The sequence below is a fragment of the Apodemus sylvaticus genome, chromosome 19, assembly GCF_947179515.1.
Source record: "Apodemus sylvaticus chromosome 19, mApoSyl1.1, whole genome shotgun sequence".
NCBI lineage: Eukaryota > Metazoa > Chordata > Mammalia > Rodentia > Muridae > Apodemus > Apodemus sylvaticus.
The window spans coordinates 31,416,874-31,431,048 of record NC_067490.1 but is presented as its reverse complement, the minus strand read 5'-3'; the positions used below and the strand labels follow the sequence as shown (position 1 = coordinate 31,431,048).

Genomic DNA, 14,175 nt, shown 5'->3' with positions numbered 1-14,175 from the left:
GATTTACCTTGTTTTACATCAGCACTTCGTGGATCTTCTGACAGATAGCAGAGTGGCACTGGATAGGAAGAAAACATTGGCCAAGGATATGGGTTGTCCCCCTAAACACACAACAGATAGTGAGCTGTGTTAAGATACTGAACTTTGAAGTATCATTCATTTAAGCTAACTTTTTTTTTCTCATAAACATCTTGTTCAATTAATCAAAAGTTATTTTGCTATGAGAATCAGCTACTCCTTAAAGTCAATAAACAAAATGTAATAGAAATTTTAAACAACTTGGACATATGATAACTTACTCTTCTGACTAGGACTGATGATGATGGACTTACTTTTTTTTTTTTCCATGAAAAGAAAATACTATGTTTTAAAGGCCCCGTATTTTCTTTTGCCCCACAACTTTATTTTTCTTCTACCAATGATTTGTAGCTCATCTTTTCAGGGTGATAGTTGCAGAAAGAAAGCTCTTGTTGCCAGCCATCTTCCATAAAGATCATATGGACACCATAAGGCCAAACGAGTAAATACACAAGAGGTAAGGGTGGTAACAAGGAGAAACTTCAAAGTTCAATCACTCAAGGACACACAGACTAAAGACAAGTATGTAATGAAGTAATAATCAACTGCTCTTGTACACACACTGGCAATCATGCACTCTTGGAGACAATACTACTTTCATTTTGAATGAGTTTATCTGTTTTTAAAGTTTGTCAAGCAACGAAAGTGGAATACTTTTGTACTTGACTTGTACTACTGATGTGTAGTCAGTTGGAAAATGTTGCTTCATGATCTAAACATGTCAAACTATTTCACTCACCTTCTCAAGTGTCCTTGGAGGCAAAATCCGCTCCAAAGGTCCACCAATTAGATTAATCCTTACGAGAACATGATTTCTCTCTACTGATAATCCATCAATTATAAAGTTCCTGAAAGAGAATATAAATCAATTTTGCTGTCTCCTTAAATGAACATGGTTTGATTTTTACATCATGTCACTAGATTGCAAAGAAACACACACATACACACACACAAATACATATATACGCACATATACACACATACATACTCACACATGCACATGCATACATACACATACACACACATATATACACATACACACATACATACCACACACACACCACATACAGAGCATACCACATACACATATTACATACACACCACACCACATACACACACCACATATTCAGCACACCACACACACATATATATAAATAAACACATGCACACACATACATACACATATGCACACATCTATACACATATACACATATAGATACATACTTACATACCACATACACAACACAGCACATCACATACATAACATACCTTATATACACACACCACATTCATAGCATAACATACACACACACACACACACACAAATACACACACATATAAAAACAAAAACGTATCTGCAAAACATACTGGTCATCAGCATATTACAGAAGGCTACATTCATTTTTATAGATATTATCAGTTCTTTGGTAAAGCGGAAGCAATTGATAGTTGACATGAGACTAGTGAGATTAATAAGAGAATGTCCTTGATAAATGATCCTATACTTGGAGAAATGAGAGTAGGACCTATATTATTTCTGAAGTAACTAAACTGTATCTTTAAGAAAACTCCTGTTGGGCTGGAGAGATGGATTAGCAATTGAAAACTAGGCTGTCAACCAAGAATACAAAAGCTTTGCCTGTGTTCTACAGTGGACATAGTCTATATCACACAAGGTGTTGATGGGCAGTTTCTGCTGCTGCAGCTGCTGCTGTTTCCTTTCTATATTAAACCTCAACATCCAATGAGATACCCTCTCCATGACCTGGTAGAAGGAGGTATGCTACTATGTTCTAAATTACAGACATGACAGCAATGAGAGCTACTGAAGGTTTGTTCTATAAATGTCAGTCAGACTGAGGTCATGGCAAGTGTGATTTATAAGAAGGAAAAAAAAAAGATCTAAACCTCACTTGGCAGATAATCAGAATGCATGGCCATAAGCTGACATTAGGAAACTAGCGACAGTATGTCTCTATGAGAGATGTAAAACCAAAATTGTATTCAAAGGGTCATTGTCAAAAATGATATGAATTTAAAAGTAGTAGGACTTTGTAAAAACTAAAGAAAAATATTAAGTCAAAAGGAACAAATGTTACATGCAAAAACACATACCGTTATCTTTCTGGGCCATTCATGCTTAAATGGTGTTCTACTTCTTCATTTAAACATAGCAATTCCAAGACAAAGTTAGTTTCAAATAATTTGTAAGGTGACCTGTTGACTGTATCATTCTAATGTTGCCCTGTTTGTTGTTGTTGACGTTGTTGTTGTTGTCTGTGTGTTTGTTTATTCTAACCTGTGGTTCTCGGAGGTCTCAAAGGTATTTTCTTCTTGAGCATGGAATAACATGTTGGATACTTGATACTGAGCCTGCAGTAAGAGCAGTGCATCCAGATCACAGCACACCACACTTAGCAACCTACAAAGAGGAGACAGGAGCCATCATGGAAAGCCCAATGTGGACAGTCTTCAGATTTCAAATAATCCCTGAGCCTTGAGGTTCAATGTTACAAGAATGTCTACATGGGTTTTTCAAGTTCCTTTTCATTTTCAGTTTCACACTGTAGCCCAGGTTGGCCTGGAACTCAATCTGTAGTCCAGTTTGCCTTGGAAGGCTGAACTCTGAAGCCCAGGCTGCTCTCAAACTTGCAGTACTCCTTGTGCCTCAGCTTTGCAAGGGCTGGGACTACAGCCGTGAGCTGCCATACTGACCTCTCAGACTAATTTTTGAATATTTATAATTGCAATCTCTGCTTCAGAAGTTGTTCTTAATGTTTAATCCAGATTTTTCAAACTGTATCTATATCATCGCAAATTATAAGGACATTGTTTGTAGCCAGGCTAAGTGGTGGGCACCTATAATCCTAGCACTCAAAGGCTGAGACAGGAAACCTACCATAAATTCAAAGCCAATTTGTAATATAGAACATCCTGTTCCCCAAAACAAAAACGAGACAAAAACAAAAAAGAAACAAAAAACAAAATACAATAGCAATAACAACAAATATAGTTCAACTCTTACCTAAAGATTAACTGGGGAACATTAGCAAATCCATTAAAACTATAAATATTCATTTTTATATTATATTAGATATTCCATATATAATATAGTTTTTCAATATTTAATTGAAAGTTTTTCAATAATTAATTACAGAAGGAATGATGAAATGACAATTTTGCCATTAATGTAAGTTGTTTTGCTTACTAAATAAAATGATAGCATGAAAATGGCAGTTTCAAAATTGTTTTTCTGGAAGTGAGAAGTATTAGGATAGCAAATGGAAGTCTCAGAAATTCATGCCTCACCTAACCCACAGCTTTCAGTAGAAAGGAATTAACAAAGAGACCCATAACTGGACACTGTGCAGAGCGTGAGAGACATTGGAACAATGAATCCTACCTAAATGGGGTATCTTCACCAAAGCCCTCCCTTCAGGGTTCAGGGTCCATAGAGAACAGGAGGCAGAAAGAGTGTATGAACCAGAGGTGACGGTTTACACCAAGGAAACAGGAGCTTCTAGACACAACAAGAGTGATACACATGGGCATGCACAGAGACTGTGGCAATATACACAAGGCCTTCCCAGGTTCAAGCCAGACAGGGTTCCAGCTCTGAGAGAGGAAGTAGACACAGTCTCCAGCCCTAAACAAGAATTTATCCATGACTGATACCCACTAGCAAGGGGAAAATCAGTTTTCTCCAGTGAAGTTTCACTGGATATGTCCACCACACCTCATGCCTCGCAGTGGAGGAACAGCACAAAATGGACTCCGTGTTTTGTTGTGTGCTTTTTGTTTTGTTTTCTTTCATGCTGCTGGTTTGTTGTTTTTAGTTTATCTGTTTTGGTTCTTTGGCTTTGGTTCTCATGAAGTTGGTTGTGTAGGGAGGAGGGGGAAATCTAGAAGGAGGTAGGAGAAAGGAAAGGATGTTATATATACCAGATTCCTATAATTTGGTGAGAGATACCTCTCTAAAGAGTCGTTGGCCAGGGAGACACCCAACGTTTCCCAACATAATACAGAATATTGTTTGTATTATGACTAGTACACGGGTGTTCACTAAACTATCACTACCTATTCATGTCTTCAGAAATGATATGAATTTCATATCTTGGCACAACAGTAGATATTACCTATTCAAAGTGCACATAAGATTCTTACCAAAAATAGCTGTTCCATAACATTGTCTAGAACCTGACTACAATGGTTCACGAGATATAAAACCAAAGCAAGGTTCACCAGGACAGTTCAGAAAAAACGTTCCACTCAACTTACAGAAGTCAAGAGATGAACTGCTGCTGCTGTATCGATTCTATACAAATGGAGACACTGGGAAGACTAGTTAAAGACTGAGCTGCTCAAATCCAATAATACAAAGAAAGGAAGAAGGGGTAAATAGCAGAGAGCTTTAAACACAAAGCAAGCTCAAGGTCAGACAATGACAATTATAGAAAATAGCATAAAAAGGAGTTAAAGTTCAGTACAATGGGGAAACCTCTTCTGGGGATCTCAGGTGAATCCTCAGAGCCTATGTAAAAAAATAAAACAAAGGACAGTTCAGTGAGGTGGGGCCTAGAGAGAGAATGAAACTGGAACCCCTGGGAAAACCTTGAGAGGGGATCCTTAGGAGAGAAAGCTGAGAAAGAGGCATGGGGGCAGGGAGAGAGCTGCCACCTTCATGGAGGACAAGACAGGAGGCCTGGAGACAGGAGACAGAAATCCCCCAAAGTTTCTGACTTTTGCAAGTTCTCAGGAGATGGTGAGAAGTCCTTCATCACGTGATTTATGCTGCCACAGTCTTTGTGCCAAGAAGCTGGGTTCAGGGATAAGATCATAGATTTATCTAACATGTGCAGGAGTTGGGGAAACTGGGCTTGTGTTCCCATCCCGTCTGTATGCCCAAACCCTTAAAGCAGTAGCCTGTCAGTTGCGAAGGACTGGAGCTGAGAGGCAGGTATGTTCTAATAAATACATGGGAACTCCTAGTGATACAGGTGATATCAAAGGAGCAAGTGAGGATGATAGATGATGCTTAGTTCAAACAAGCAAGGGGAACTTGTCACCAGAACGCACGCGCACGCGCGCACGCACACACGCGCGCACACACACACACACACACACACACACACACACACACACACACGCACGCACGCACGCACACGCGCGCACGCACGCACACACACAGCAACAGAAGAAAAAGATTTAGTCAACTGTCAACCTTTTTTTTCTAGGCTACTGAATGCTACTGAATTGATGATGAAAATGACTATCAATTGCACTTTCAATTAACATATGAAAGGGCCTTACTAACTAGGTGGGCAAAGAGGTAATTCGTGCGGAACTCGAGCAACTCTATTTTTAAAAAAATTCAAGACTCCACCAAATCCTCACTTGACAATTGTCTTAGTCAGGGTTTCTATTCCTGCACAAACATCATGACCAAGAAGCAAGTTGGGGAGGAAAGGGTTTATTCAGCTTACAGTTCTGCATTGCTGTTCATCACAAAAGGAAGTCAGGACTGGAGCTCAAGCAGGTCAGGAAGCAGGAGCTAATGCAGAGGCCAAGGAGGGATGTTCCTTACTGGCTTGCTTTCCCTGGCTTGCTCAGCCTGCTCTCCTATAGAACCCAAGATCACCAGCCCAGGGATGGCACCACCCACAAGGGGCCCTCCCCACTTGATCACTAATTGAGAAAATGCCCCACAGCTGGATCTCATGGAGGCACTTCCCCAACTGAAACTCCTTTCTCTGTGATAACTCCAGCCTGTGTCAACTTGACACACAAAACTAGCCAGTACAATGATGAAGACTTAAGACCAATGTATGATGTAAGATTTTTAAAAATCATGCAACCACCAGTAGTAGCTCAAAGTTTAACAAATTTAACTACACAATAAATCAAAAGGACTTTATACTGCAACCAAATATAATTCATTATGGGTAGAAAAAGACAAGTATAACATTAAAGTCTGCCTTAATGTAATTCATGATACAAATATGGAACCCAGAAAAAACATGTTGTTTGACAAGATTCCCATTAAGGTTACAAAAGACCAAATGGTCCTCCCTTCTCCATTCTCAGGGAAGGGGAATATCTTATTCTCAATAGTCTAAAAATTTACAAACAAACATTTTGCTTTGCAACACAGAGGGAGTAATAGAGGCGGCTATAGAAAGGCTCTAGGGCAAGTTGTAGTAAGCCAGGCAAGATCAGTCTAGCTTCTGTCAAGTCTAGCTAACAATGGACAGGAAATTCTTGGACAAGGCAGTTAGGCATGAAATATTCTCCACTACTCCCATTTAACACTGAAAGGTAAGAAAATGTATTCACAAGACCGGAAATAAAATAATATGCAAATGAACTCAAGTCAGCCCAGAGTTGGTCCTGTCCTTCCAACTCCTTGAAAGGAAACTCATAGCTGGCCTCCGAAAAGACAAAGAAAAGGCCAGGACTGATACACTCTCAAGGTGACTAATTTTATCTGTCAACTTGACTAAATGCCTAAACAAGGATACAGGATAGCTATGATAACCCAATGCCAAAATCTTAAACTCAATAGAAAGGCAAGAATCTTTGCATTATTTTTGTAACTTACTTATTCGCTTTTTGTGCAAGCATTTTGTAGGTGATAAGCTCATGTCTAAGAATAATGTAAAACACCCATTTGTCCGTTCTTGAGATTTGTATATGCGTAGTTTCAATTTTATAGTGGTGTGTGGCTTTCAGTGTGCTTATGGTGACTAGGCAAATCAATGAAACACACAGATTATCAACACAAACAATAGGCAGTTAATATTATTTCATAAACAGGTGTTAGGATTTTATTATAAGGGTGTATACACAGTCTAGACGTTCCTAGTGCATCACTCATCATTTCTGAAGTGAGTTAGCTTCACTGACTAGTTACAGAAACTGCAAAGTCTTGAGAAGTTTGGAAGGTAGAGCCATGAATGGATACATCTAACCCTGGAATACAAAGGGGGCTGCTACCAAGGAGTGCTCACTGTGGGATTCCAAGCAAAGCCATCTGAAAAGAACCCCGAGATGGGAACAAATATGCAAAGAACAAAAGGAGGATGAGTCACAGAGACACCAATGACTAGCGTCCAACCAAAGAGCAAAGGGCTTGAACAAACGGCCTAGGTGGGGAGCAATCCTACCACAGTGGAGCAACAGAGAAGGGAACACAGTAGGCAAAGTGGCAAGAAACAGTAAAGAGATAAGGCACGGCCAGAGGAATATGAGGGACCCACACATCCAGACAACATCAGCAACAGTGATGCCTCTACACCTTTCTACAGTCAGCCATGTGTGAAATTCTCAAAAAGAAAAAAATTAAAAACTAAAAATATAACCAGTAGCTAGAATTCTGAGTGTTCCTAACACACATAAATGATACATGATCCAAAGAGGATGCAACAATTAACCTGACCTGATATTATACATTGAATAGTATATAGAAAGGCATATATTATCCCATAAATATGTGTATGTGTTAAAATGTAAAATATAAACATGAATAACTAAATATATATTAACATGAGGGCTCTGCAGTAAAAATTAAAAGAATAATGTCAGAAACTGCAATCCTGAGGCAGGAATAATTCTGGTGGCTATTACAGAATAGTCTGAAATTAGATAGGGGTAGATTGCAGAAATCAGTTAAGAATATATTATCATAACTTAGATAAGACAGTGGTTTAAGGCAGGCTATTGTAAGGATTACCGGAATGAAAGAGGATCTTTTAGGACAACATATACCAGTCTCATTAATCCCATGAAGCTCTTATCCTTGTGAACTGCTACTGCTGAGTGTAGACGGCAGTTGTGATCGCCCTAGAACTAGCTGAGTAGGTTAAAGAGAAGGGGGTTAGATGTTCTGAGTGACTGTTACATGGCTTAGGACCTGTCGCAGCCTGCACATGCTAGCTGCCCACTGGGCATGCAGTAGCTGGCTTGCTGGTTAGATCGACTGTCAGGTATCACATACAGAACCTGTGTGGAAGCAACACTGACAGAGTGAGTTCACTCTGGTCACTCACCTTGTTTCATCCCGGCACAGAGGTGTGATATCGAACCATACATTGTCACAAGAAGAACAGCACCATGTGTGCCATTGGAGAGGCACACAGACTGGCAGAGCGTGGCACAATGGAGCAGTTTCAGAGAACGGCATTATTCAAACCAATTTTAGAATCTACAATTGTTATTAGTAATTGTTTATCTCTTATACTTAATTTATTAATAAGATATTTATCATAGCAATCAAAAACTGTAATATATATCAGATTTACTATTATACAAAATGTAAGGTATTTACTTTGGATTCTGGAATGTATGAGATATGAGAGAAGGAAAAGCAGTAGAAACTCTAAGGCCAACACTAAGAATTAAAAGCATAATCCTGCCACTCAGCTGATAATGACAAAGCAACTAGAACTTATAGGGGAAGATTTACATACACACACACACACACACAGAGAGAGAGAGAGAGAGAGAGAGAGAGAGAGAGAGAGAGAGAGAGAGAGGAGAATGTCTTTCGTAGGGAAATTATATAGGGAAGCCAGAGGGATGATTCTTTAAATACTCAATACACTTACTTATACTAGCAATGATCAATTAAACATTGCCATAAAAAAAGAAGTTTTGCTAATAATAGGAAAGCATATAATATCTTTTAAAGTATCAGAAGCATAGGATCTGATGAAGACAACTATAAGTGTATGACTGAAGAATATAAGTAATACAGTAAGGAAGGACAGATCCTACTTACATGATAAATGTAGCAAAAAATGTGGATTCAATTTAAACACAGTATTATCAAAATTTTCACTATAGTGAGCTAAAATAATTTTAAAGCATTAATAAAATAATTTATGTATTTTCATAATCCAATAGAAAATTCCCCCTACCAAGTGCTTCCTACTTTCCAAGCTTGGAAGAGGCGAGCCACACTTCGTGTCATAGTTACCTCACAAACATAGTCCCTGTCAACACATCACCCATTGGGACCCAAGAGCAAAGAGGTCGAGCCTCATATCGCACACGCAATGAGCAACTTGGGGATGCGGCCACAGTATAGTATCTATGCTACACAAAACAGTGGGATGAAAACAAGTGCCCCATGCTGTAAAGCTTCTCGGAGGAAAGACATAATTGTTAATGTTTAATTAAGCAATATTTAATTAAACAGAGATATATAGTACGTTTATAGGTTAGAAAACTTGGAATGGTAAAGATGCCAATTCATTCAGTATTAATTTTAGAGTAAGTACAATGATCATTATAATCCCAGTAGTGAGGTCAGTGTGTCAAGCTGATTCCAAATATTACATGACAAAAGATCAGAAAGGAGGCAGTGTTTTGTTGTTGTTGTTATTGTTGACTTTTTATAAGAACAACAGACTTTCCCTACCACTACTTGAAGCCTAGTATAGAGCTACAGAGCAACAAAAACCACTTGATATTTATATAATGAAAGACAAAAATGTAATGAATAAAATAGGAAATTTAAAAAGGCCTTTGTTAACAAAAACCCAAATAGGAAAGACCTTTAATAGACATGTATTGGCAAAACATGGCACAGTCACATAATGGAATATTATATGATAACTAAATTAGACTACAAATACATGTAATATTAACTTAAATAACAAATGGCTACATAGAAATTGCAGTCCCAAGAGAACATATAGTCTATCCTATCATTAGCACAAAGCCCAAGGAGCAAGAAATTAAAATGTTGTTTAATGATGCATGTCTAGATAATAAAATATTAATAAAAATTAAATACTACTAAAAATAAAATAATAGTAACCATTAGTGGGGAAGAGAAGAAGCCATGAAAAAAGAGTGACAAATAATATTAATGAATTTTTACTTGACTAGGAGTATCTGGGTAACTGTTCTATAACAATTTATTAAACTGCATGTTCAAATTTTCTTTAATATTTCATTAAAAACAAGTGCTATGCTACAGTGGATAATGGGGAAGAGTATATTATTAGAGCCATAAGATGTATAAATGTGTACGTGACATGTGAGCAGATGAAGAATACTAATAAGAAAGAACATTTTAATGATAATTAAAGAATACAGATTCTTGCCAGACTTGAGATCAGCTAATACAATTTGCAACTTAATTATGCATTTTTCTAATAAGCAAATCTTAATGGCTCACTAATTATACTACCATATTTGTATAAAACAGCAAATAGACTAAATATAGAAGGAAATGTCACTTGAGTAAAAGAGTATTATTTTTGCTAATGCAGTATTAAGTAAATTAAAACATACATACTATTTTAGTATTTTCTCTGAATAAAAAACAAAAAAATTAGAAAATTTGTTTTAAATCTTACTCATGAGATTTATAAGCAACAGAATGTCAGGTTTGATTTTTGTTCAACTGTAATCATAGGGGGAAAATGGTTGTTTTCAATACAACAAGGTTATATTCAGAAATATTCCTTCAAGGCAAACCTGATATATACAATACAGTCAAAATGAGACTCTGTAAAAACAACATCAAAAATATTCCAATAGCTAGAGAGATGGCTCAGAGGTTAAGAGCACTGGCTGTTCTTCCAGAGGTCATGAGTTCAATTCCCAGCATTCAAATGGTGGCTCACAGCCATCTGTAATGTGATTTGATGTCCTCTTCTGGGATGCAGATAGAGTACTCACGTACATAAAATAAACACATAAATCTTTTTTTTTTAAAGATTTATTTATTTATTATGTGTAAGTACAATGTAACTGTCTTCAGACACACCAGAAGAGGGGTCAGATCTCATTATGGATGGTTGTGAGCCACCATGTGGTTGCTGGGATTTGAACTCAGGACCTTCGGGAGAGCAGTCAGTGTTCTTAACCGCTGAGCCATCTCACCAGCCCGTAAACACATAAATCTTTAAAAAAATATTCCAGCAAAATTTAACAATTATCTATCTTAAATCCAAAGTTATTAGTAAATCATATAAGTTTTCAGAACTTCTTAAAATAAAAGACAAATACAAAAAAATTTAAGATATATTTATATATCATCAATAGCAAATTAAAATTAAGTCTTAGAAGAGTGGGTAACCCTAATATGATTATAATAGAGGGACTGCTACCCCCACAAAAACTTTCTTAGGCAATGTCTTATTAGGTTACTTTTGTCAAGACAAATTTCTATACACCAAAAGACACAGAGAAGCTAGGCAAAAAATATTAGCTATCAATGTATGCTCTATTTCCAACAACATTAACAAGGTACAACTCATGTGGTAAATTATGACCTGGTGCTTCCCAAGAAGCTGCACAGTCTAGTACTCTTGGGAATGTGAGTTAAGGAATGAAGGCAATCAACATGAGAGAACTTGTTTGCCTATAGAGGCTCTTCTTAAAGCACAGCATGAGGCTGAGCATGGAGGATCCAAACCCTTTCTCACTAGGAAAGCATCTGACAAGACTCCATCAAAACAGCTAACCTTACCTGAAGCAAGCTTATTGACAGCATTCAAAAATGGCCTGCTCAGGTGCCACAGGCTGCATCCTCTTCACTGTTAAAGACATCTGAGGCCCCTCAAGAGGACAACTTTTTACACAGTTCTCATCATCATCATTACATTTTTTTTTTCTCCCTGGCTACCACAGGTAGTCTTTTCATGAAGAAATACTGAAATCCCTAAAGTATTTTCCATATTGAAACAATCCCAATTTAAGAGCTGTATTTGCTCCTACTGGAAAAGGAGGAGAGGTAGAAAGTGTCAATGAATAGTCATGAGATATTCCTGAGGCTTCTTATAATAGCAAAAGTTATTCATATTTTTACTGTTGCTATTAAAACACTCTGAGACACTATAAACAGACATGTGCTCCAATAAACAAACTTCTCACACACAACATTTCCCTCTGCCCTGTTATAATATGTAATGTGTCTACTCATTATGTGTGATGAAATATATTGCCATATAAACTCTCTTTACAACACTGAATCGGCACAGGCTATATAACTGCACTGATGGTGCAACAGGGTGAAGGTTTCTTCACTTTGTCTCAGCTGAAGCCATCCTTCATTTCTACCTCTACCCTGGAAAGCCCTGTGGGAAAGCACCCAACTCTGTTCTAGAACTCTGTTCAGGGTTGAAATGCCCCAGCTAACTGCATTGTCTTGGCTTTTGCTAAACTTCTTGCTTGCTTCTCCCTGCAGCTGCCAGCCAAGAGTTTCTCTCTGTTATTTTTCTTTAAAAAAAACAAAAAACAAAAAACAAAAAACTCTCTGTTTCCACCACAGGCGGATACCAGATTTATACAAACTTTCAATTAGAACACTGATTGTACTCAGTGGTTTCTGCATTTTTACCCCATAACAATGACTTGGTTAATATGAGTACTGAAAGGTATTTGCTTCCACCTGGTATAGATAGAACTGCAGAGTATAAGACAGATTGCAAGTGTGGAACCATTACCATCCTATTCTAATGTTAACACAGTAGTAATGTGTTACTAATTGAGTGAGGAGGAAATAGCTGCTTCTAAATGTTTTAATAACTACAGGGGAAGCATCTCTTAAAATATTTTATGTGCCAGGGTGGGTTGGTACTTGGGGAGGGGCACCTTTGCCCTTCTCAGAGGAGAAAGGAGTAGAGTGATGGAGGGATGGAAGGATGAAAGGATGGGGTGTGTGAGGGGTGGACTGGAACGAGGTGGGGCTGCAATCTGGATGTAAAGTGAATAAATTAATTAATAGAAAGAAATTGAGAGGTTGACCATCTCAGAAGAACTTCACTAACTCTAAAATGCTTCACAAGTTGCTAAGTCTTCTAGTGTTGACCTCTAAGAAAGTGGTGTGCTGTGTAATTTTGGCCTCTCTTAGCTCTGGGAGCAGCAGGTACCATCTGTATATTGCTTTGAATGACTTATGTAAACTCTGCCAGTTGTGTACAGCCCGGGTCAGAAATAAAATCTGGATGTCAGTCAGTCTCCACATCCAGCAAGCCCATCATTTGGACTTTTAACCAGGTAACGGCAACAGCAGTCCACATTTCAGTCAGAAACTATGGACTACAAGAGTGTCCGGCGAAATAACTGCAGGAACTGCACGCAAACTCCTAGAATTTTGGAGTACATCCAGTTGTTCCTGTTAGGGAAAAAAAGACCTATTTTGTTCTTATTTTGACAAAAATAACTTCAAGCTTTCACAAGGCCATCCTGCCCCATTATCCTTCTTGGGCAGGCTCACGGGCCGCTGTGGAAAAGGTGACCCCGTCATGAATCACTTGGTTCCCTTTGCAGAAGTGAGCAGCTTTTCACGCACCATACATGCAAGGCCAGGCTATTCTCTCAATTGCCTTGGTCAGTATTTAAAATGTTTCATTACATTATAGGGGTCACTAGCTTCCTTGCTTAGGCTTATTTCTAGGTTTTCATATTTTCCCCCTTTCTGAATTCTTTCTAACACTTTTATTTCTGGTACATGAGAAAGGAAGGGTTGATTACAAAGTAGAAGGCTACTTCACCGAATGTAGATTTATCACTTCTTTTCTGCAGTCTTTCAAATCTCTTTTTATCTATAAGACTACCCACATTCATAAGAATTAAAACTGCCTGAAACTGTCAAAAGTAATTTCCAGATCCATGTACTCCTCATAAAAATTCCAATGGCCTTCTTCACAGGAAAAGGTGAAAAATTAGTCCTGAATTTCTACTGAAAGAAAAAAAAAAGAGAGAGAGAAACAAACGAACTTAAATACAAAAAAAAAAAAAATCAAAAAAGAAAAGCCAAAACAAAACAAAAAATCTTGAATACTCAGAAAGCGGGAAATTTCTGGTTGTATCATGTGATGCTCTTCTGTGGCAGACCCTCGAGAAGACATGTGACGTCTGGATGTTTTAGTAGGACCCAGCAGACAGTGAATGGGGTGCTTGCATTGCTTGCTGGGCAATTCTTTCTTGGTCTCCCTTCTTCACTGATACTCACTTTGTGGAGAGAGACATGGACAAAACCTTCTCCTGTTGACTTGTGCTGATCTAGCAGAGGCCTGGCCATGTCGGCTGGACCTTGCCACCACTGTTTTTTCATGTTTGGTGACACTTTTTGAACCGGAC

General features: G+C 38.0%; 1 protein-coding gene across 1 annotated transcript in view; it reads right to left on the bottom strand.

The window, feature by feature from the left end:
- Nucleotides 1-14,175, bottom strand: part of Tbc1d32 (TBC1 domain family member 32) — a 200,223-nt gene that overhangs the window by 66,669 nt on the left and 119,379 nt on the right. The window contains exons 23-25 of the mRNA XM_052163596.1: nt 2,378-2,500; nt 818-926; nt 8-101 (exon numbers count right to left, since the gene is read on the bottom strand). Coding sequence (XP_052019556.1) covers nt 8-101; nt 818-926; nt 2,378-2,500 — 326 coding nt within the window. The remainder of the gene's footprint in view (nt 1-7; nt 102-817; nt 927-2,377; nt 2,501-14,175) is intronic.